This window comes from Phoxinus phoxinus (genome assembly GCF_949152265.1).
Source record: "Phoxinus phoxinus genome assembly, chromosome: 4".
NCBI lineage: Eukaryota > Metazoa > Chordata > Actinopteri > Cypriniformes > Leuciscidae > Phoxinus > Phoxinus phoxinus.
Window position 1 is genome coordinate 29,030,878 of NC_136879.1, and position 26,395 is coordinate 29,057,272.

Here is a 26,395-nt window from a genome sequence, read left to right on the forward strand (position 1 = left end):
AAGGCCTTTGCTCTTTTATGAGAGCTCCAGAGGTAATAAAAAGATGTCTAAGTCATGAGAAAGAAATATAACCTTCAAGTCCCTGTGAACAATATTCTTCTGATGACAGTAATGAACCGCAGACACAATCTGAAAGGGAAACACTGACATTAACATCTCTGTAACAGGAAGTTAAACAAAAACTGCTACATTTTTATGAGCATAAACGTTTACAGCATCTTTAACACACAATAGAGCTTGGTTTTGCTCCTCACAGATTTGTATTTTATCAAAGGTGAACAAGTTTCAAGATTTATAGAACTGATTTATGATATTTCTCACCTGCCGGAATTTAGCACGTGCCTCCTTTTCCTTCATTCTCCCATGGGATACGAGGTAGTCAAATACTTCACCTATCACAGAAGAAAAATTGGAGTAAACTAAAACATGATCAAAAATATCGGCCAAAATTATTCTTCCTCAGGGAAATTATTGAAATAAAATCTTAAAACGACATTAAATTAAGCCGATACAATTTTTTTTTCATTTAAAACAAATTTAAGTGAGTATTACAAATCTTTAATATTGGACGATAATCTATTTGGTACATATATATTGCACATTCCTACATAAAACTACATAGAAAGTATGGGAAAAGATTAAGGTAAACACACATTGGACAGGTTAATGGAAGTCACTAATAGAACTCATTTATATAAATTATGAACAATCAATTGGGAATTTCCAGATTAATGAAGTAAGTTACTTAATACTCAATGTTTCATTCCGCTACGTATTCACTGACGACAGAATCATATTCATTAGGAAGTGATGGATAATGATTAATCTTCCAGTGAGATGTGAAACGGGGAGGAAATAGAAAAGGCAGATTGCCAATGTGTAGTATAAGCTGTACCGCTGTACATGATTTTCCACGCGCTCGCACGTGCATCAGCCTCATCAGATAGATTAGGAGAGGAAACGTGAGATTCATTAAGAGAGCAGCCGATTCAAGCGCCATGAATAGGATGGGCTAAAGTTAAAATAAGCCTGATTTGACTATGAACATCTTTACTAGCAGCTCTAATTGCCGAGCTGTGTGGGCCAGGCTTCAGTGAATGCACATGAAACCTATAGAAGAGCCTGTGCAGCTGCGTTCAGCGGAGAGCCTGATTGATGCGACAGTCGTACACATGCATGTTTACGTGCGAGCATGAAATAAAACTGGAGATGTGTGATTATTCATGTAAAAACTCATCAACACTTGATGGTACACAGACACACAGAAAAAAAAAAATAGAGATGAAGCAAAAATATTATTTTCAGGATTAACACAATTATGTAATTTGCTTCTTTTAAGCAATGTTTTCCAACATTATGTAGGAAGCATGTGTGTATGTTGAATCAGGGAGGAATCATACCTCCACTGGCGTATTCCATCACAAGGTAGAGTGTCTTTTCTGTCTCAATCACTTCAAAGAGCTGAACTGAAGATGAGAAAAGAAAATGATCACATCTCTGGGTACAGTCTAAACAACATGGTAATAAGTGCATTGAGCAACAGAGAATAAGCGCAGGTTGTTGTATGATTGGTTCAAGGAAAACCTAAAAATGTAAATTCATTCAATAATTGAAATAATTATTTGCTGAAAATGTTCTCCACGACATAGCTCTAAAATCTCATTTGCGCTAGCAAATTTTTTACTTTAAAATGCAAAAACTGACTAAAAAAAGGTGAAGTACTAAAATGACTAAATCTGAAATAAAAATAAATAAAAGCTAAATAGAAATATATAAAAAAAATTGCATAACAAAACTAACATTTTTAATAAAAACAAAAAATATGAATGAATATTACATACATACAAGTCTAATAACAACATAGCAAAAGATACAGATAATATAAACTAAAAAACTTCAGAGGAGGGGTCAGTGTGTTTTGAAAGGCCTCAGAGATGTCAATATTTTCCTGTGTGAAGATAAAATAAAGAGGACTGACATTTTTTTACTCAAAAGCATCTAAAATACTCACCTATGTTTGGGTGGTTGAGGCCCTTCATGATCCGTACCTCTCGAAAGAGCTGAGGAGAGATAAAAATCATAAAATAATCATTAAAATCAGCTATAAACTTTTGTTTATACAATAACATAGAAATATAATTCATAACATATCATTCAAAGATAATTATAATTCATAGAATTATCTATAATTAAATCTAAATATAATCTGAAAATGAAAATAATTAAGATGATTACATATATAAAATTAATGTGTACTTTGTCACCCAAATTGTTATGCTGATCATATCATTTGTATTAACCTAGAAACAAATACAAAATCTTTTTTTTACTAATGGTCTCAGACCTTTTTCAGTCATGTTTAGAGGTTGATAAAGTCACCTCTGTCAGACATGATTTCATTGATTATAATAATAAAATATCAGAAGCCACAACTCTGCAAAGACCGACGGACGGGTATTCATCAGTTGTGTAAATTTATAAATACCATTAACACCAAAGTCCATGATAAATAGAAAACACAGCCCACACTCTCTGTGATGCGACCCACGGTGCTGCCAGCGCAGACCAGCCTGTCCTTTCTAACAGCGGTTAAATTGAACGGGATCAAGATAAAAAAAGACCCATCTTATGACCAATCTTTCTTTCTGTTTTCTAAGACACCAGAGCTATGCTGCGGCGTGTCTGCCGCTGAGAATCATGGTTTTGAGGTACAAGGTTAAATCGCTTTTATGCACAAAGAGTCCTTCCAAAATTGTAACATTTACTTGTTTGAAAATTGTATGAGGGTAAATTATGACAGTATTTTCGTTCTTGTGTGAACTATCCCTTTAAGTTTAAGAAGTCCAACCTAATGGCCACGATGAAACGACAAACAAGGTGTGTGAGAACCGTCCGTCTGTTGTTTGAAAGCAGAACTCGATTGCTTGCAAGGACCTTGTAAGACAAAAGGAGAGGGGCGGAGAGACAGAGTCAAAGAGAGAAGTGACGGACCAAGAAAAAGCGTGACTGAAAGACAAAGAGTCACGAAGACTAAGAGTGTCCTTCTGAATATGAGAAACAGAAAGGGAAGGTAAAGGAAAGAGAAGATAATACGTGGAATGTGTCGATGGCTGACACAGACACGACACGGTTAGAGCTAATTCTTCCCAAACACACTCAGTCACCCTGGGAGAAAGTCCAAATTAAATAGAGAGAGAGAGAGAAAGGGAGGCCATGTTTTCATTTGTCCTCACTCACTGCCCTCTGTGTGTCCCATCGGTTAGTTTCCATTTACCATCCGCTTTCAATTCAGGAGCCTGTGCAGCTTCACTTTCCCAGCCCTGGGCCAAAATCATAGGTTGACAAAAAGCATCACAACACAAAGCCGAACAAACTGATACAGAATCAGGGCCAAGTTTACTTTTCAATGCAGTATAAACACAATGATTATGAACACAATGGTTCTGTTCCAAAACCCAGTGTGCTGCCTACAGAGGCAGCATTTAAGGCATCACATGCCCTCTCAACACAAAGGCAACTTGATTATGCTCATATACTTCGAGTTTGAATTCAAATGTGTCCAAAACTATGTATCCTGTGGAGAATACAATTCCAGAATGCACTGTGAAAAAAAAAAAAAGTATGCAAAAGAGAAAAGTGGAATTTATATATATACATATACAATATTCAGCCTAATTAAAACTTTATTTTGCCCAATATCTGTGTGCGTTGTATTTTTATGATTAATTTTATATATATATTGTAAAGTGTTACATTAGTACCATCTCTCTCTCTCTAATAAAAACTAAACAGACATACACACATATATATATATGTGTGTGTATATGTCTGTTTAGTTTTTATTAATTTTTATTTCAGTTTTAGTTACTTTGGTACATCACCTAAATGCCACCTCACTTCTATGTATTGTAGACCACTCCAAATCAGTCAAGGCAGCTGCTCAAGTAGGCAGCTCAGTAGTTTTTGGAAAAGAGCTAATGATTACCTACATTTCTTGATTGCTAGCAGAGCTTGAGATTGATGAAGGCTTTTTTTTTTGCTGGCTTATATTCCAATACGTTCGTATTTCTGTCTCTCCTGAAAGGCCTTTTCAAGACAAACGACCTCATACGGCTTTATGTTTGGCTGCTTTAAAGAGCAGCAAGGAATTCCAGTGAAGTTCTCTCCAGATTTATACTGTCTGCAAGCTGACGGCCCCCCGAGGAGTTTTGTTTTGCTTCTCGATGCACATACATTTACCTTTGGGCAGAATTTGTTCTAACAAAACTGGTACAGGAACAGGTTTGCCCTTTATACACCAGACACACTCCAGATAACATTATGATCGAATTGCCATGTATTTCGAGAAACATGAGGCCTATCCGGCAAAGAGATAAATGATCTAAAAATGGTGTTAAGAGCAAGAAGGACTAGTTTTTAGATGCAGCAGGACTAAAAATATACTTTTAAGGGTTGACAACATGAATTGGACAGATTATGATCAATTCGATCTTTATATTTTAAGAAGTCAAGCACTTCACTTGAGGTACTATAGCAAACACGGTTCTGGTGGGACACACCAACAGTAGGCATCTGTTTGAGGTCACTAATCTGTTTGTTTTACGCATGTACGGCTGGCACACACAAACACAGATGCTCTCAAATGCGAATTGAACTGATCGAGGCAGACAGGTTACATAATGACCCCGCTAATGCGAAAGACTCTGAGCCAGCAGCACAATCACTGTACACGGAAAGGAAATCGAATCCACTTTTTCATCCCTTCTGTTACAGAGACTGAGTGCTGAAACTAAACAGAGCTGTTACGTCACTAGTATGCACAGGTTATTCGTCTCGAATCAACTCGAGTGTGCCTCTGTTTTCACAAGTGCATTAAAAGTTCAATACATCCCATGAACCAGCTGATCAGCACTGTAAAAAATTCAGATATTGGTTTTGTTTTAGAGTAAAAATATCAACATCAAGGTCAAATAACTGGTGTTTTTTGTGCTGCTTAATATTTGTGGAACCCATGACATTTTTTCTTCAGGATTCTTTAATGAATAAAAAGTTAAAAACAACAGCATTTATTTAAAATACAAATATTGTAACAATGTAAAAGTCTTTAATATGTTTTTTGGTCAATTTAATGCATCCTCAGTATTAACCACGTTGTACATTTATATAGTTCTACAGATGTTTAACACTTTTTTGTTTTGTTTTTCTGTAAAAAAGAAAGATGCACATTAAGAATGTGCTTTTTTTTGCGACGTGCACAAGTGACCTTGTATTTTCAATTTGGAATGTGAAAGTGTATTTCTTTTGCTTTTATGAGCAGTCATACAAGCTGAATGATCACATGACATAAGGGGTATCCTGCGACATCAAACGTCACCCGGCTCACACACACACGAACGTCCCCTTGAGAGCGGCTCTAATTGAATTGCACATCAGCTGTTCACCTGAGCCCTAAAGATAAACATCAGATAATCCAGCCCCTCCCTCACTCTCTTTCCTCATGCATCTCTCCTGCTTTTCCTCAAAGACAGGACTTCCTGGTTCATTTCCTAGGCTTTGGCCTCACGTCACCGTTGCTATGGTGACCTGGTATTTAAGCAGGGACTTATCTCACCCCCTAAGTCAGGCAACACTCCCTCAGCACCTGATGGAAAACCTGCCTCTGCCCGCACATTACTGCTATTTCTACCCTTCTCTCCTGTCCATTTTTCAAGTTGCTGACTTCCAGACAGCAGTAATCGAACCCTGATTTGATCTCCTTCCTTTTGTCTTCTTTTAGAGAGATGAATTTGCCTTTCTCGGTTTCCCTCTAGATGGCATTGTGGGTGAACGAGGTCATGTTGGTGGTGCTGGACGCAAACATTTGTCGAGCCCAGATCGCTGTTTGCGCAGGACCACCTCACCTTGATCCCACTGCAGGCTTCCCACCAGTTAATCCAGACCTTGTGCTGGGAGCCTGATTGAGCAGCATTAACAGACGCAAAGAGCGAACACCATAACTGTACATTCAGTTATCATGCTTCTAAAGATAATCAAAATATACATGGGAGGGTTTACAGTGAGTATTCATGCCGAAAACACATAGAAAAAGTAAGAGATCAAGCCCAAACATTTAGGCCTGGTTTCACAGACATGGCTTAGATTAAGCCAGGATTAGGCCTTCGTTCAATTAGGACCTTTTATAAATGTGCCTTAGAATTAACTGAGATAATTTCCAGGCTCTAGTTGCTTGTCATGTACAAAAACACACATTTACATGGAAGATATAGCTTTAATCGCATCACATCTGGTGTTAAGACACAGTGTGACACTTTACACTGAGGCAAACCTTCAGTATTAGGCATATTTCTTACTTCATCATATCACTGAAAGTGTCTAATAACCCAAGTTTGCTCATCAGTCAAATATAAGCACATAACAGCTGTCCACATTCCACTGGGAATCATTTTTTCATGTGCGTCTGGTTCTGTCCAGGCCGTTCTCTTTCCTCACCATCTCCAACTGCTACACGGAGAGGGGGTGAAATATGCAAATCGAGGCTTGACATTTTTGCATGTCTGAGCAAGAGAACAAAAACACCCACGCAACACTTCTGACATCAAATAATCGCTATAACAATGATTATTAGCATGTGAATTATCTTTTGCCTCCGATCACTGTTGATCACACACAAATCTACAATTAAAGGGATAATTTACCTCAAAATGTTTATTCTGTCATCATCATTTTCTCATTCTCATGTCGTTCAAACCTGTATGACTTTATTTCTTATGTGGAACATAAGATACTTAGAACATTGGGGCCCAGAAAATATTGTTACTACCAGGTTTGATACAGTGTATTATATAATATAAAAAACGTATTTTATTTCAGTTAGTTGCCAAAGCGACTTTCACATTTTCGTTTAGTTTAACTAAAATAACTAAAAGTAAATAAACTAAAACAAATAAACACAAAGTAATAAAAACTATACAGATATATTTACAAAAAAACTAAATAAAAAGTACAAAATCACAACAAAATTTATAAATGAACTAAAACTATAATAGTTTATCAATGATAGTAAAATGAACACTGGTTTGGAATGACCTGAGGGTGAATAAATAATGACAGAATGGTCATTTTTGGGTGAACTATCCCTTTAAATATTAGGCAGAGATGCAACACAATAGCTGATTGAATCTTCCATCCAGAGACAGTTCAGAATCTTTAAACTGGATCACGTTGTGGGAAGCGTCGACAAGGAGCTTACATGGGTGCCACATTATATCCAAGTCTATCACAAGACATTGTAAGAGCCTCTCAGTCAAGAGGGAAAAAACGGTTCTGCATCGCTGCTTATTCTACTAAAAATCAGCAAGACTTAGAGGAATCATGTCAGTCTGAACTACAACTGCTACAATAACTTCCCAGCAGTGGCTATACATCATATTGGTAATCCCGGCTTCTACATCTTTGGCTCATTCTGTTCCCAAAGGGAAGGTTTTTTCAGTGTGCCCGTCTATATGGTTATGGCATCCTCCTATGATCGCAGCCACCTGTCTTTCTCTGAACACCATCTCATTCTCACCTAAATAAATCTAACGTTCTGTCAATCCCACAAACACACATACAGCCAGCCGAGTCCAGGAAGAATGTACCATTCAGATGTGAAAACAAAACAGTGAGAGTATTTAGAAAAACTGCAAATAAACAACATGTTAGTTGACAATTTAAAGTGAATCATTCACATATACAAGTGATTTTACCAAAGAAAACACTTTTCTGGAGAGCTGGATCATTCTAATATGCTGATTTGGTGCCCAAGAAATATTTCTTATTATTATCAATGCTGAGAACAGATGTGCAACTTAATATTTTTGTCAAAACTGTGATACATTTTTCTGGATTCTTTGATGCATAGAAACTTTAAAAGAACCGCATTTACTTCAAAAATAGAAATCCTTTGTAACATTATAAATGTCTTTACTGTCACTTTTGACCAATTTAATGCATCCTTGCTTAATTAAAGTATTAATTTCTTTAAATAAATAAAAAACCCTGACCCCACACTTGCATATTGCACATACACTTGTACAACACTGCACATTGATGGCTACGTCCGAATCCAATGTTATCTTCACTTCCTGTCTGCACAAAGCCTGGGACATGTTGACCGACGTCAAAGAGCTAGCGGCGACGAAAGCTGACTGTGTTTTTGCCTGACCAGCTTGGTGTGTTATACCTTCATCTGATGGATTTTTGAAGGCAGCATAGATGTTTCCTTCACTGCCCACAATTCCTTTGATTTCCCACAATTCTATGCTTCCCATTCTGTGACAGATGAGATAAAAAATGTCTGAAAGATGAGTTTGTGTTCAGTTTGTGTTTTCAACTTCTGATGTCACTTCTAGCGAGAAATTACTATTATAGTAATAAAATATTTGTTTAGTTATCACCAAAGCTTGCTCCATTTTGCTGTAGATCATTACGCTACCACATAAGTCTGTCTGAAATCAGTTTCGTGAGATACCTTCATGTGGAAACGCTGCCTACAAAGTCATTGCCTGATAAGGCAGCGAGGCAACAAGTCAGCTGCCTAAATATCCGGACGCAGCCGATGTCTCTCTTATTTAATACACCAATCTGAAGTCTTGGAGTCTTTACCAATGAGCTGATGAGTTGAATCAGGTGTGTTTGATTAGGGAGACATCTAAACTGTGCATTGCTGGCAGTACTCCACACACAGGGTTGGGAACCACTGTCCTAGATACATACAACACACAATGCCCTACAGTGCCGGAAATAGTGATAATCTCATAATTGATGGAGCTTACATAAGTAATCCATGAGTATTTGGAGTTGATCAGAAATAATCTTGAAGTGTTAGGCGGTGATGCATCCCCAGTGTGACTCATAAATGTCAAGTTTACTTCATCTTTTCTGAGTACCGTATGTCTGGCTCTGCCTGTTACTGCTTTTCCAGCAACTGCTCTCAACGGTGATTTAACAATTATAATGACTGCATACACAGATAATATGCACTAAACGTAATTTTTTTTAGGACATTCAAGTTACTAACAATTCTAGCTTTTGTGGGACTGAGGAGTCACAATCATCCAGAAAAATGTAAACTGACTTTCCCTAAAGAGATATTTCACCCCAAAATGAAAATTCCTCGTGCCTTTTCAAAACCTGACTTGCTTTTTTTTCTGTGGAGCGCAAATGAAGATATCTTTTTTTTAAATATCTTAAGTGACATTTATGTGATCTACATAATTAATAATTCATGATCCATTCTCTTAGAAACAAGTCATACATCAGTACATTTCCACCATTTCAAGACTGCACAATGCGCTAAAATGACATAACAAAATCAAAGGTGCCAAACAAGCCATGTTAAATCAGGGCCTTTTCCCTGTCTGATATCATGTTATAGACACTCCTCACTTCTCTTGTATGCAAGCTTGCTTTCTCAGGATCTCTGCTCCTGTGCTACGGCCCCTCTGGAGTCCCCCACCCCCTCCGGGTTCATTTGCCCCCATTGTTCGTATGTCTGGAACAGCGCTCCTGGCTGCAAGAGACTTGAATAAGGGACACCCAACCCCCTCTACCCTTCTTCACCCACAGTCCAACTCTGTCACCCACCCAGAAGGTTTTTTTATTTATTAAAGTAACACTGTGCTCTTATGATGGGGATCCAAACCTTTACATCAAGCCCCCAACCCTCTCACACACACACAGACACACACACACATACACGTTGATAAAGGCAAATTCCATGTCTTTTCCGGCCCTTCTGAAATCCAGCTGCTGGGAAAGTTCATGGTCAGCTGATTGTGCTCTGCCCCCCTCCATCTCTGAACAGGATTAGACAGAGAGGAGATTGGAGAAGGGAAGAAAGAGCCTACTGGCGTATCTCCAGTGCTGTGGCCACATCAGACTAACAAAACCTCTTGATCTGAACTAAACATGACACAGGAGCAGGGCCGTAACCAGCATAAACATCAAGAGGGACAAACAATTCTTAGATTTGGACTGCGATCTTCAGATCTTCAGTATTTGAAGCTTGTCTATCATCACTATGTGTCATAGTTTATGATCTCACGGTGAAGGCGTAATATATATATATATATATATATATATATTATATATATATTTTAGCTTTCAAAAGTGTGGGGTGAGTGGGTTTAAAAGAAAATGTTTTTTAATACTTTAGCAAGAACATACAAATGTACAGAACTTGTACAGAAAATACAATGATAATGTTATAAAAGATTTCCATTTGAAATAAATGCTTTTCTTTTGAACTTTCCATTCATCAAAGAATCCTGAAAACATGTATCAGTTTCTACAGCAAATCAGCATATTAGAATGATTTTTGAAGAATCATGATCGCGACACTAAAGACTGGAGTTGCTGTAAATTCAGCTTTGACACCAACACAGCTATATACCATATTATATTATTAAATATACTAAAATAGAAAATAGTTATTTTAAATTTAAATATAAGCCTTGGTGAACATACAATACTTTAAAACACGTGTGTGTGTGTGTGTGTGTGTATATATATATATAAGGGCTGTCAAAAGATTAATCGCATCCAAAATAAAAGTTTGTGTTTGCATAATATATGTGTGTGTACTGTGTATAATTATTATGTATAAATACACACAAATTCATGTATATATTTAAGAAATATTTGCATTTATATACTGTATATACATTTATATAATTTATATTATATATAAATATTTTATATATAAATATAACCAATTTTTCTTAAATGTATACATGATTGTGTGTGTTTTTATATATATAAATAATATACATGTGTGTACTGTGTATAATTATGTACACACAAACTTTTATTTTAGATACGATTAATCTTTTGACAGCCCTAATAAATATATATAATTTGAGAGAAATTCATTCACATCTGTCATAGTCAATGATTGGAATTTGTAGGCCAGATGAAGAATGAAGTTGACAGGTGAATGAAGGTTAGGAATGATACCATGTGAGTGAGTGAGAGAACAAAGACAGAAAGAAAGAAAGGAGGAAGACGTACAAAAATATTCTACTCAGAAGTGTCATCTAGTATAATGCTGATGGGAGTGGCCTGCATTTCTGCTGCAGTGTCCAATACATCCCTGCAGAGAGCATGAACACCTTCAGCCCCACCTAGCACAATATACTACAGTACAGTACACAACGCCTCTGCTCTGACCCATCATTTGCTTTTGGTTTTGAGTTGACCACATGACATCACAGATAAACTGTTACCAACAAATATAACTCGAACACTTCATATTTTAAGTGTGCGTGTGCCATCACATCATCTAACAACACACTTGCTGTTACATACTTATTAATCTTCTTGACAGTCATTAGTAACGCATTACACTGGGATATTCTGGAAGAACTTTCAGAGCTTAGCGCCAATAATAATCTATAGGACTGAAATGCTGTGTTAGAAATAACTAAACTTCAGAATGGCGCAGCACGCCATACTTCTCACATTTAAAAGGTGTGATTATCACACAGACTCTCTCACACTAACACAACATTCCCTAGTCATCAAGCCATATGCATAACAGCTAGGAATATTTTGCACTAAGATGGATAAATCCTAATCATTATTCAATTCATGTGATGTACCTCAGACAACATTAAACATAAAAAAAATACTAAAGAAAGTTAGAAACACCATTTATAATTTTTTTAGCGCGTTAAAGTACATAAACTTCAAATACACAAACTGATGTAATATTTAAATGTAGAGATTGTATTATCTTCACAAAGACAAATCAGCTAAAAACAAAAAGTGCACAATAATGATAACGTGTCTATAAAGAAACAACGACTTAGCTCCATCAAATTCAACAGCTTTCTCTTATTTGACTTGCTTATCTTATCTTTCATGCCACTTTCCAGTGAATTAATAGATTTAGCTGCAAACTAAACCAAGGACAAAAACAGCTCACTGTTGTATTTTTCAGATTTCACACAGATAAAGTGCTCAGACAGCTCCAGATATTTTACAACAGCATTAGACCATAGTCCACCTCAGAGAACAATGGTGGCAAATCAAAGCCATGGGGTCAAAGTTTACATTTTTACTGACCACTGCTAAACAGGGTCTAATCAAATACAATTTGACCAAAACAAGCTCCTCGATATGACCTTATGCCTCAGGCACAGAGTGCAGATAAACATTAGTGCGCAAAGACATAATTAGGATCACAAGCTTACAAGAGTGCAGCGGTTATGACCTAGTTCCTACCTTCTGAAGGCTTGTAGGGTTGAGTTGGGTTTTGTCAATGATTTTTATTGCAACCTGAGAAGACACAAAGTTAAAAATCATCAGAATGCAGCTGACACATTGACTTGACAACTAAATTGCATGTAAAAGGAGCAATCACCTGTTAAATTATGCTAACTGCGCACACCTCAGTATTGTTGATAACATAATTGCTTTTGGTCAAAGTGTGACAAACAAGATGAGCAAACGTAAAGGTTTTTTTTATATACATTTTTCATATGTCATCTGGCTCAAAAAGTAGAGACCAGTCTGGTCACAAAGTAGAACAATAAGTTTTACCTAAGAGTCATTCAGAGGAGCCTTGAGAATCTTTATTCATTTAATTCCCCACATTAAAATACATTTTACCTCCTTGCCGGTCAAAATATGGCGTGCCAACTTCACTTTGGCGAAATTTCCCTTGCCGATGGTCTTGAGCAGCCGGTAGTTGCCGATGTGTGGCAGTTCGTCCGAGCAGGAGGCGATGGAATTCCGGCAACGGGCTCCGAGTGAGCGACTCGACCATCCCGAGCCCTTCTCTGAACGACTGGCTGAGAGAGAGGCATGCTGGGGGTTAAAGAGAAAACGTTACTCATGATGACCAAGCTCAATAAAAGGCAATAATATTTCAGTATATTACATGGCTTGGTTGAATTCTAATGTAGAATGCGGTCTGTTATTTCTTGATAACAACCGCTGCTAAGGATAACACACCGTTGCCATGAAAAACAGAGCGTTGACATGGACACGGTGTTCTTTAGTGGACGCAATACAATCGTTTTTAAATCAATAAACTCCTTTTTAAATCAATATTTTGTGTCAAATTATTGATTTATTTGGTAGGTATAGCCATGTAATAAGCGGGATAATGTAGAGCGAGGCGGTTGTTATAGTGAATACAACCCCTTCAGGCTAATTCAAGACAGAATCAGCCTGTCAGGGTTGCATTCGCTATAACAACTGCCTCGCTCTACATTATCCCTTACGTAGAATATTCAGCACATGAATTCATAATCTTGCAAAATGTAATTAAATTCAGCTTTAAGAAGTTCACCCAAAAATGAATAATCTGTCATAATTTACACACCCTCAATTTGTTCCAAACCTTTATGAGTTTGGAACATAAAAGGATATTTTGAAGAAAGTTTTGTCCACACAATGAAGGTCAATAGGGTTTAAAATATTGGACCTCATTGACTTTTCTAGTATGAAAAAAACTAAAAAAAACTAGACATATTTTTCAAAATATTTTTTGTGTGTGTTCCACAGAAGAAAGAATGTCATAAATGTCTCGACCAAAAAGAGGTGAGAAATGATTTAGATGTGTACACTTAACAATGCTGTTTAAGTTTTTTTTTATTGAAATAAAGCTGAAATGATATAAAATATAATATTAGCTGAAAAACCTAAACCTAAAAATGATTTTCAAATAACTTAAATTAAAGTACTACAACTTATAACTCAAATAAATAGAAATGAAAACAAAAATAGAAATATAAAATAAAGCACAAAACAAAATGACTAAAAATGAAATTCTAAATTTAGTGCACTAAAAATAACACTGCTTCACATCTCAACATACTTTAGGCATACGTTTTTGTGGTTTCTCCAAGAAAATCTAATCTCTGCTTTGCTATACATTGCTGACATGTTTCATGTCTGGCTGTTCCAAGATCTTAAGTCTTAAATCTAATCTATCCAGGAATGCACTGCAACACTAAACTGCACTCGCACCTTGATGCGATGTGACGCATGTGGCATTCTCAGCCGGACACTGATCATTCTATGTGGGTACAGAATAATCAAAAAACAAATACAGAATGCATCTTATTCTTGAATTCTGACAAAAATATCTTGATTTATTGCTTGTACATTCTATATCTAGAGCATACGGTGGTATTACATGTAGTACATCTTTATGAGGAGATATATTTTCTATAGTCTCAGGAGCTCAGGTTTTAGTGATGGGAACATCTTTTCACACCAATAAGGCTCTTTTAGTGACTCTCTACATCCCCACACCCCCTATTCCCAACAGTTTCATGCTGACATAGACCTCATCGCCTGTCACCCACCCATCCTCCTCCACCACCACCACCGCCCACTGCCCCACCCTGTCCAAGCCACACGCATTGATTGTTCCACTGCTGCTCTCTGTCTGATTGCCCTTGCAATTTATATGAGAAGGTGGGGGCAGGGTGTAGAGGAAGAGGGTTTCTCAGTGAAAGCAATATATGTCACTGAAATAGATGGTTTAGATGGGGGAAGAAAGCACCTTGCTATAGAGAACAATAAATGATGATGCATTTAGATATTCAGTTTCCTCCCACTTAGTGTTTACATGCACTTTAACAGTTTGATTTACATCTGACTAAAGTCATGTAAACGCTTTATTGCACCCAAAGTCATACCAGTCAGATTTTTTGCAAAAAAATTATTTAAGGTGTGTGGTCATGTTAACAACATTTTGTGGGCAAAAAATCTATTATTCACAGTTAATAGTGTAGCAATGCACAAAACACTCCTCACACAGAAGTCACTTTCAAACCAAGCAGATTTCAACGGAGTGAATTCTCTATTCTCAACACAAATGAAATCTTCAAATTCTGATTGTATGGATTCCTATCGAAATGACAGCAAGCAACACTAAATAAATAAACACGTGAATGAACCTCATTGGTTCTTGCGGAAGCTCAAACGTGCTGCGTAACACGAGAATGAACCTCATTGGTTCTTGAAGCTCAAACGTGCTGCGTAACACGAGAATGAACCTCATTGGTTCTTGTTGAAGCTCAAACGTGCTGCGTAACACGAGAATGAACCTCATTGGTTCTTGCTGAAGCTCAAACGTGCTGCGTAACACGTGAATGAACCTCATTGGTTTTCGCACGTCAAGCAAACATGCTTGAGCTTCCGTTTACCACAACTGATGTGTGCGTTGATGAATGTTGTATGTGAATAAAAGCCTAAATTCAATCTGTTCAGCATATAAAGCGATCATTTATCTTCAGGAAACTTTGACTAATTATAGATTACAAAACCAATCTCTTCATGACCTTTTTGAAGCTTCAAAGTGGTAGTTGCATAGCGGTCTATGGAGGGACAGAAAGCTCTCAGATTTCATTAAAAATACCTTAATTTGTGTTCCGAAGATGAAAGAAAGTCTAATGTTTGAAACGACATGAGGGTGAGTAATGAATGACAGAATTTTAATTTTTGGGTAAACTATCCTTTTAATTATAACTGCAGATTTAAAAATATGTATTGATCTAGACCTGGTAGGACTATGCAGCGCCCAAGACATAATTCCATATAATAACATGATTCTAGAGTCCCACCCCAGACTGAGACAATAGACCGCCTATCTAGCCTGCATCCTGCTCGTGGTAGGATAGAGCACATGTGAAGGGGGTAGAGATGGGTCAGGGTCAGTCCATCCAGACACACATCCTGCTATTGCATCTTATGACTTACTCCCAAAATCCATTTACATGGATCTATGTCCTGCCCTGCCTTGCCCTGCAAAGCTTTGCATTTGGCATTGCAGCAAACCAGTTTCCTCTGTGCTGATTTCTTTCACAGCATTTCCTTGAAATGAATGCACAACAATGAGTTTTAGTCGTTCACAACATCACTACGCAATATTGTGTTGATGTGAGATACAAGTCTGTGGGGAAACAGGTGTACGCTTGAGCCAGGTGTGAAGAACCCAGCCAAGACTCAAACGTGCATGGTTTCCTGTCTTGGATAGATGTTTTGTTTTCCTTTTGTAACAGTTTTCTGGTGTGGCTTCCGTAAATGCTTGCAACAAAGCTTTATGCTTCTTAAACAGGTTCAGTGTAAAAGGAATTATTGGTTTGTTCATTCTTTATAGGCTTATGTTCACTGACATGGAAATAAAACAAAACAAACAATATATTGACTTCTAAAGCCACTTTTTGTAATGTCTACTCAAAGATTTGCTTATCTGCCACAGTATTTACAGGCATGCATGCAAAAACGAACATACCATGTAACCAGTGTAGCCCAATTCCCGATATGATTTGTAGCATTAGCAGAGAAAGAATTTCCTTACAAGCAAATGGACATTATAACTTAAATATATACCTCAATTAATCAACATTAAAATCAAATAAAGAGTTTGTGAATCAGAATCAAACTGATTCTGGAAATCTGCATCAGTACCCATCCCTGCATAATTACTGTCATTTATTATCCAGCATATCATGCAATTCATTTGATAACATTTGAGCTGAATGACAGTCCCACTTTTACAGATTAATTTTAACAAGGATAATCCACATGGTTATGAGTTAATTGAATCAAGAGCTTGTGAATCAGAATCAAATTGAATATGGAAATCTGTATCAACATCCATTCCTGGCAATTGATTGTGATTAATTATTCAGCATATCATCCAATTAATATGATAACATTTTTAAGTGAACTCCAGTACTACTTTGAAAGATTTATGTTAACACTGATAATTTACATAGTTTATTGTGAGTTAATCAAATCAAGCTTGTGAATCGGAATAAAATTTAATCTGGAAATCTGTATCAATAATATCCCACCTTGGCAATCTACTGTGATAAATTATTCAGCACATCAGAATAGAATTTAATTAAACACATAAAATGTTTAACTGAATGACCATCCTACTTTGACAGGTTCATTTTAAAAATGGATAATTCACATGGCTATTGTGAGATTCATTCATTTAAATGAACGTGCAATCTGTCTCTATTCAGCAGATGACCAATTTCTAAGACACTGCCTCAACACCGACTCAGGCCTTGTGACTGAAATGCTATTAGCCCCTATGCTACTTGTTACCCTAAAGTAAGTGTCTCTGTCATGAGTGAAACATCTGAATAACCAATGGTGCAGCAGTCACACAGGCAGCAATCCTCATGACTACAGAGCAAAAGTCTCACCTTGGCATTAGATGAGAGAGCCAAACAAAAAGCCCCAGCTGAGGCCCATCTGCTAACCGCACTCCGCAACCCCCCTCCCCATCAACTAGTAACATAACCCCCTTATGTGCCCGCACACACATTAGCCAAATACACAAGGAGACAACATCAATATCAGTTGTCAAGAGCAACTATTGGCTTGGCAACGAAACAGGGGGTGCCTCAATACTTCCACAATGACTAGCACAAAAAACATGCTGATTGTGTGATTGTTGCTCATGGTCTAAACACCCTCTTGATTCAAAAACATGCTCAGAGTTAAATGTTTGACTAGATAAACATGTTTACTTGTAGCTGGCCAAACCAAGTGATAACTGCATTGTGGTGGTGGACAACAAAATTTTTAATTTAGGCTGACTTGAAGACACTGATATACTGGACTGGATATTTACCACAGTTACATTAACACAACAAACTAGTAGCGCTAGTATGAACAAGACATGCCACAGACTTAGACCAACCAAGAAGCAAATGCTCTTTATAAAAGATGCGCCTTCAACTTCAGTTTCTTTGCTTTCTTCACAGCAGACACAATAACCTCTTTATTCACAACATGAGTGTCTAGGCCTAAGGTTTCACTAGTTCCTCAAAAAAAAAGCCACCAGCCGTGTGTTACCCCTGCTTATCTGAACTTTACATTGGATCAGCTTTCCTGCTTTACTGAGGAACAATGAAAAACCAATCCTCTTAGTGAATTTCTTTTGGCTGAAAGTGGAGGTATAATGTCCAGTTACAACTATCTTTTAAAGGGTGTGATAGTGTGTTACTGTTTCTCTTGAAGGGATCATAATAATAAATAAATAATAAATGAATTATTTGACAGACTTTAACAACCATTTCTACCCTCTCTTTAGATTTAAACAAGCGGTTTGTTGCTGCTGTCCCTTTGAGAATTTTATGGAAGGGAAATAAGAGACACAAGCCGTTGGTTTGTTGCCGGGTGCAATATAGTTTTCATCACTCCATCATTCAACAAAAAAATCGCTTTCATTTTTCATTAATTCAATGCAATTTGTTCATTAAATTGTCACAGGCTCATAAAACAATCAAATTGTTACTATCACATTAAAACGAAGAGAAGACTGATCTGGTTGAAAATAAACTTCAGCCAACACTGGGATCCTTCAGAATGATGTGCAGTGCGGTAGGTGCTACACATCCAGGAACAGCACGTGGTTTTGCAGACTTGTAATTCATCTTAAGATGCGGTCACATTAGCGATATTTCGTGGACAAAAAAAGTCAATTTTCCATTCATTAGTAGTGTAGTGATACTTGAAGCACCACCCACACATAAGTCACTTTCAAACAAAGGAGACTTGCAGATGTGACTGCACCTTTAGGAGGGATGCACAATTTATCAGTACATCAGTTATCAGCCAAAGTTTGAGATTTTTTTATCATCTGTATCGGTCACTGTTAAAGTTTTAATTTAAATTAATTTGGACAAAAATAGTGCAATGCAGTAGAATTCCATTCATCAGCTTATCAGAATCATCCAGAATTTTAGGAATCATATTCTTATCAAATTATTAGCTCTTATACAGAAGAATATCTATCCTTTTCCTCATTACCTCACTGTGACTGAGAGGGCCAAATCTCTTCAATTTGTTTTGTTAAAACACGTAACAGATCAGCAATGAGGAAGTCGAATGCGTGAACAACTACGCACTTACGGTACTTTACCAATCAGTTTCCTCTTTTGAGGTTTCGACACTTCAGCATAAGTTAAATGTCCACACACAGTACCTAACAGATGAATAATTATCGTTTCAAACCAGAGATTGCTGATATAGACATCATTTAAACTAAAGTGTCTGCTCCTCTGTGAAAGCTGCAAGTTTCAACACATAATCAAAATTTGCACCAATTGAGTCTAGGTCAAGTCAAACTAAATTATACAATTCTAACATCTTATTTTCCACCCGTACCATTTTCATTGGATAAGCTGTTACAATGTGATGGTTATCCAGATGGCTGCAATCATAGAAACAATTTGACCTCGCAAATGAACATGAATTAATTTTCACATATGCCCTTAGATGTACTGAACATTCTGGGCTTCCTTCTTGACCCAGTCCTCGCACAACTTGTATTTGACGGACAGCATGATGTTTCTCTGCCCTAAATGGAATCTGTGGATTCACTTGCAGGCTTTGTGTTTTGACATCATCGTTCCACTCTTGTTCCATGGCTAGATAGAGAGTTTTAATAACCTGCCAGATCGGTAGACACATTTCCTATTGTGTTTGCTTTGCTCGCCATCTCATCAGGTCTCTTCATTCTAGATTAGAAGGTCTCGCAGTGGCTCTGTGCGACATGCCACACTGTTGTGTTTGTGCTGGCAGAGGTGCTGGATAACTGAAGCAAAATATGCAAACTTTTCAATTATCTTCAATCATTCATGTAATCCAACCACTCCTTTTTCTTTATATGCTTCTTTATTTTTCAGTCTATGACCATCTTCACTAAGTCACTGTTTAGGGATCCCTTTGTGTGTTAATAGTTTTTGCATAACATATAATCTGACTTTAGATTACAGTAGCAATAGGCTAAATACAAGCAATCAACTTTCTCCAAAGCAATCAAATTCTGAAATGTAATGTAACAATGTGTACAGCAGAGATTAATTTTACATCTACTAAAGAACTATTTAATACCCAAGCCAGGTAAATGGACACCTGACATGAAATCCCACTTATAAAGAGCTTTGGTAACAAAGTACACAGAACATAGTTTGACGAGGAAATAGAGAAGCAGTTCTTACAAAATGTGTGAAAGCCATATTTGCAACAGTCTACATGATTGGCCACAGATAAATACTTGTTGTTGTTTACCACATTATGAAAACAAATTCCAGAAACATATCTTCTGAAAGGAACCAAATAAAAGAAAATTCTGACAACAATGACTCACTTCAAAAGCTACATGCCTTCTAATTTACATTTCAGTCTTTTTATGACTTAAAATGTATAATGCACAAGTCAACTTTACTACTTTTTAATAAAATAAAATGGTATACAAGTTTGCAAGTAGACAAAAGCCACAAATTTCAATTTTATAAACTGTGCGCTTAAAGGAACACTCCGACTTTTTGGGACTTTAGGCTATTCAACTTATCCCCCAGAGTTAGATAAGTCCATACATACCTTTTTCATCTCCGTGCGTGCTATAAGTCTGTTTGACGCACCCACCGCTAGCCTAGCTTAGCACAAAGACTGGATGTAAATGGTTGCAGCTAGCATACTAATCCAAATAAGTGACAAAATAACGCAAACATTTTCCTATTTACATGTTGTGATTTGTATAGTCACAGAGTGTACAAAAAACAAAGTCACATGAGACACAGACATATTTTAACCGTATAAATACTGGGCACTATATCCCCTGAATATAGGGCGGAGTGATAACCGCAGCGCACCTGAGACGCGCTCTGAACGAACTCTCTGCTCCTCACCACGGCGCGTCTCAGGTGCTGCGGTTATCACTCCACCCAAGTAGCAGTGCTTCGCCTTCAGAGAATATAGTTCCCAGTATGTATAGGGATCTTCGCCGTGACGTCACGACGCGCTCTGGTTGGCAGAAGAACAGTAATGACCGCTTAAAGCACAGCGCAAACACAGAAGAAAATGGTTGTATCGTGCTTTGTGATCGGCTGTGTTAACAGGTTCGATAAGAGTAATAACGCCAAGAGCTTCTACCGCGTACCTAAACAGCCTGAATCAAGAAAGAAAGCTTTGAATTTCTGCAATTAGGCGTCTATACCCAGCGGAAAACAATGGGAGCCAGCAGACCACGATCGCGTCTGCTACCTACATTTTGCGTTAAAAATTAAAACTAATTTTGTAAATAAATGTTACTAGTAGGTTCTATCTCATTGATGGGTTAATTAATCAATGAATAACTGTACAAAATACCGCGGAAGACGTGTCAAAGTGTTTGTTTACATAACTTTTTGTGCATGCTGTGACTGAGCAATGGAAGTATAATAACACTGACATACCCTTATAAATTAATGGCAAATTATTGTATTTTTATTCATACATTTTACGTATATGTTAACCAATGTTATATATCAGAGGTAAGATAATTTTGAATATAGCCCATGGATAAATTACACCTGTATTTTTACTCTAGTTGTAACATATTTACCAGTTATCCTTAGTTACAACAAGTAATATTCGTAATTATTACTTAATTTATAGGCATCTAAAGATTTGTACGCCTTCATCGACTCTCTGGTAAACATAGATGGCGTGTCGATGAGATACAGATAGATGTCGCCGAATGTCAAATCTGGCCATGTGTCCGGGCTTTTGCTCCAATTCTCACTCAGGTGATATTGATCAGGCAGAGAACATGAACCCTGGTTATATAAAAGCTTAACCTTATATCTCTTTTTTGGTTCTTCGGACAAATAATTAGCATATGCTGACAAAACACAGGTAGACTGCTGCGAGTCTGCGACATGTTTTGGTTCTTTCTGCCAACCAGTTCGCGACCACGCCCATATCGTGACGTCACATTTGACTCCGGCGAACATCCCTATACGGTTAAAATATGTCTGTCTCATATGACTTTGTTTTTTTGTACACTCTGTGACTATACAAATCACAAAATGTTAAATAGGAAAATGTTTGCGTTATTTTGTCACTTATTTGGATTAGTATGCTAGCTGCAACCATTTACATCCAGTCTTTGTGCTAAGCTAGGCTAGCAGTGGGTGCGTCAAACAGACTTATAACGCGCACGGAGATGAAAAAGGTATGTATGGACTTATCTAACTCTGGGGGATAAGGTGAATAGGCTTAAGTCCCAAAAAGTCGGAGTGTTCCTTTAAATAAGGGACTGACCTAGCCTTGCTACCTTGCAAACATGTTTTTGTGTTGTTTTGATCTGCTCTGTGTGTTAAGAATGTTGTAATAAAATGCCGGGCACCTGTTCACATATGCATGTGCACATCATAAACCAAAGGCAACTTTTTAAGCTTTCAATTAAAATACAAAGAAATACTATAAATGTTATTCCATTTTGGCAAATCCACAAAGATGTTACCAAATATTCTAGACTGGGGAAGGGCAACAGTAAAATGAAATAAAACTGCCTATTGATCGAGCACTAATCTGAATGTTGATGTTTTTTATAGCCCTGTTTATCGATCGATACATAGCTCGGCCTCTGAAAGCTGAATTTACACTGATTCACAAAGTGGGTTGACTTTGCATCATGTACAAGTATTATTTTGCACCAGGACACGGTTAGGCCTAACATAGGTTGCAAATGAATCTTCCACAAATTAAACCCAATAGAAGGTCTGTAAAAGAGTCCCTTTTTCCATGATCCAAACGATTAAAACGTTGTAGATATCAATAGTATCAATGTGTCATTTGTGACAGTGTTTTCAGGGAGTGGCAGGCCGTTGTTAATTTTAAAATTCATGTTTTAGTCAACGCAACTCCTTAGTTTATGAAATAATTGATACACAAACACAACTAACAACTACAGGTGAGCTCCGAGATCACTTCTGGCTTCATGCCAGTGCTCTTGACTAGCGATTAACGAGTCTTTCTGTAGACTCGAATATTTTCAATGAATCGGCTGAACTGGTTCGGAAAATCGGTCCGAATGAATTAGTTTATGAATTGTTAGAGCGGTTCTTATGGACCGATTACTCTTTTTCGGTCCTGTCTGACTCATATTACGAACTAAGTACTGATGATAAGAGCATTTGGAGTGAACCGATGAATTGACAAACGGGAAAATAACTAACGTTAGGCCTAACTTACTTAATAGCCAAATAACAGAAATATCACTAATGGACATTAGGCTAGGTGTTATAGGCTACTTTACCTCACAAAAGTATGACTGTATGGCAGTTTTGTCCACACATAAAACAAAACAATACATAATTTATCAAATGTAAATGAATTGTTTAACGTCAATACAAATTAACTTGACCGAACTAGCACACCCGAAATTACAATAAACACCATTGTTGTTAAAAACGAATAGGAAAAAACGTAATAAACCGCAATATGTTACTAAATAGCACATTTAATAATGTCATTCTAGAATGTCGTAATAATTACGTGATGACGTAAAGGAGTGGCTGATAATGTTATTTTGAACCATTTCTTTGAAGCGAACTGTTTTGAAAGAACCGACTCGCATAAACGAGTCTCACTTCCATCGCTAATTCTGACGACAAACGTTCTAATCAAATGACGTAAGAAAGCTTTTAACTTACGTGGTCTGCATTCCTCTCGTTCCCAGGCTGCAGCGCTGCGCGTGAGGACATCGTCCCTGGAGCTTCAGTTTACAGCAATACTGGGCTTTTTTTCAGCGGTCCGTGTACAGTTGCTAATTGAATCAGCACAGACAGGAGAAGCAGTCCGTAGCCGAGCCAGTATCGCGAGGCTATCGCTGCCCTCTCCGACCACCAATACAGCGTTTTCCTTAAACAATCCTCATTTTTGGTCAAGTTTACTTGATTTTATACGCAATGCTGATAGGATGTGAACAAAGATAATAAGATATATAAAAGGCTATATGATGCTCATGTCTGTGGAGGTTTGGCTAGCCGCCGGAACAATAGATCATTTTGTACTTAGCTAAACGAAAATGTTCCATCCAACAGTCCATACAGTGTCTGCTTTACATAAATGTATGTGGAATCCTCAAGAACACACCGTCAACGATTGTAGACCACGAGACAGACAGAAAGAAAACAAAAGCAGAACAGAAGAGGAAAAGAAAAAATTAGCTAACGTTACCGCAGCATCAAACAGGGAAAAACATCCTCATTTTTTTTCAATGAGCCTGGCTTGTCCAGAGAAAATAAACCACTCCCACGGACGCAGCGTCCCCTTCAAAGAGTCATCTGTGTACATTTCCAGGAAAACAATATATTAATAAATAAACAACAGCGGATAGCCTACAACACGAAATACAATCTATTACGCGTATCTCGAGCACACTCCCGTCCCAACAAAGACCACTGAACAATATCCTTTTCGAAGAGGCAGGGATTGTCAATGTCCCCAAACATAAAAACTGTACAGTCGCTGTAAAATGTTCATCCCCAGCAGCGTGTGACACTGGCATCAAGGAAGGACGTCAGGAGAAAGAATAGGCTGGGCAGGGCTGCGGCGGACGCTCACACACACACACCCTTCCCCCATGGTCCTAAACACACGGCCTGTTCATTCATTCATGTAGCAGACTCACCGCCAGACAAACAGGGTTGCCGAATAAATGTGCACCACTCCTCCAGCTGGTCACTGTACGCTAGTACATTCTGGTCCTGGAAACTTGATTCAAAATGCATCTGTATAATATAGCCTAATAATAATCAGCATAAAATATATAGCCTATGCATGTTCATGAATCTTCCGCATTGCTAAATTTTAAATAAAATGAGGATGTGAACAATATTGAGAAATGCATTAACCCCACGGACAAAATATTCTATTTAAAATAAATGCTTTTCTTTTTAAATTTCTATATCAGGAAATCTGAAAAATGTACAACAGTTTCCAAAACATTATTAGTTGTTTAAACCGTTTTCAACACTGATAAGAAATGTTTCTTGAGCACCAAATCAGCATATTATGATTTCTGATGAATCATGACACTAAAGGAATGGCTGTTAAAAATTAAGCTTTGCCATCACATGAATAAATGACTTTGAGATACAGTAGGCCTATATTCAAATATAAAGTAAAAAAAATTGTTTTAATCATATTTCATAATATTACTATTTTACAGCCTTGTAGTGACATCCATTTTGTATTTTGCAAAGTTTGCTGCATGCTTCTGTATTTATAGATTCCCCCCCCCCCCCCCCCCATCTTTCTATGCTGAAATACTTTTATTTATTTATATTTTTTTCTATACTGGAAAATAATAAGCATTTCAAAAAGTTTTAAACGCTTTTACCTGCAAAAAGATTAAATATATGCAAAGAGTCAATATTTAGAGAGTTTTGACCATTCTTCTTTATAACCTCCTCCTGGTTGGATATCAGCTTCTGGGCCAAATCCTGCTGATGGCAAACCATTCATGTCTTATTAGTGCTCACAGTCAGTTTGTGATAGATTATTTTGAGGATTGACCACAGGTTCTCTGTGGGATAAAGATCTGGGGAGTTGCCTGCCACGGTCCATAGATCCAATGCAATGATCTCCGAGCCTCTTCATTATCACTCTTGCCTCGTGAAATGTTGCTCCATCATGATATAGAATGCACAGATCATCACCAAATTGTTCCTCAGTTCAAGAATGTGCATTATGTGTTTGGTTTTAAACAGAGGAGAAAACAGGCAAAAAGGAACAAGATAAAGATCTAATAACTAAAATGATTTGGGCTGTGATTGATTAAAGCAATTGTTGCTTCAGATCATGATGATAGTAATTGTTTCAGTTGTTTGATTTTATATGACTCTTGTTGTGTTGCACAAGCTAATGCTTAACAAAGCAGGGTAACAGATTGACTTTCTAAGAGTATTGTCAAATTGCTGATGAAATTCAGACTTACTGTTCTCTTGACTGATAAATGTCAACCAACTGCGACAAGCTGGGATGATCAACTTCTGTTAGAATGCAGTGATTACATATTTCTTATTCATGCAGTTTCTTTGACCAGTAACTGTGTTATTAGCTCAAAATAATGAAGAATATTTATTTATAAGAATATTTATTTACCAACTGTTTGATTTTGGATGCGTTTTGTTGGATTAATTATGTTTTAAACAAATTATTTACTGGAAGAACAAACCTGTCCTGTATCTACACAATAGGTCTACACAATAATAGTCAATTAAAATAAATATTTTTGTTTACAAGCAGAAAATTCTAGATTTGTAGGACTATGCTCGACATTAGCTGAAAAATAAAACTCCCAATATATATGTTTAGCTACTGTCCAGTCTTAACAATATGTCACGAATCTACTTCTGAATGAGCAAAAGCCATTATTCATCTCAACTGCGCCATCTATTGTTTAATAATGGGCAGTGCAGTGAATTAATTAATTTCCCTATTAGCCTATGTCAGGCAGTGAATAAAGAGCTTTGAGATATTTTTAAGAATGTAAAAACAAAGAAACTGGCTAGACCACTATGCGCTGGGTTAATTTCCT

The 26,395-nt window shown here is 37.1% G+C and overlaps 1 protein-coding gene across 6 annotated transcripts in view; it reads right to left on the bottom strand.

The window, feature by feature from the left end:
* Window positions 1–24,485, bottom strand: part of mark4b (MAP/microtubule affinity-regulating kinase 4b) — a 39,118-nt gene extending 14,633 nt beyond the window's left edge. For 5 of the 6 annotated variants that reach the window (XM_079609458.1, XM_079609456.1, XM_079609460.1 and 2 more), the window contains exons 1-7: window positions 23,505–24,444; window positions 12,652–12,849; window positions 12,265–12,318; window positions 2,012–2,060; window positions 1,401–1,466; window positions 322–392; window positions 73–129 (exon numbers count right to left, since the gene is read on the bottom strand). In XM_079609458.1, the coding sequence (XP_079465584.1) occupies window positions 73–129; window positions 322–392; window positions 1,401–1,466; window positions 2,012–2,060; window positions 12,265–12,318; window positions 12,652–12,849; window positions 23,505–23,555 (546 nt within the window). In that variant the 5' untranslated portion in view covers window positions 23,556–24,444. Of the gene's footprint in view, window positions 1–72; window positions 130–321; window positions 393–1,400; window positions 1,467–2,011; window positions 2,061–12,264; window positions 12,319–12,651; window positions 12,850–23,504 lie in introns of all 6 variants that reach the window. The other variant, XM_079609457.1, reaches the window with a different exon arrangement.
* Between the last annotated feature and the right edge of the window lie 1,910 nt (window positions 24,486–26,395).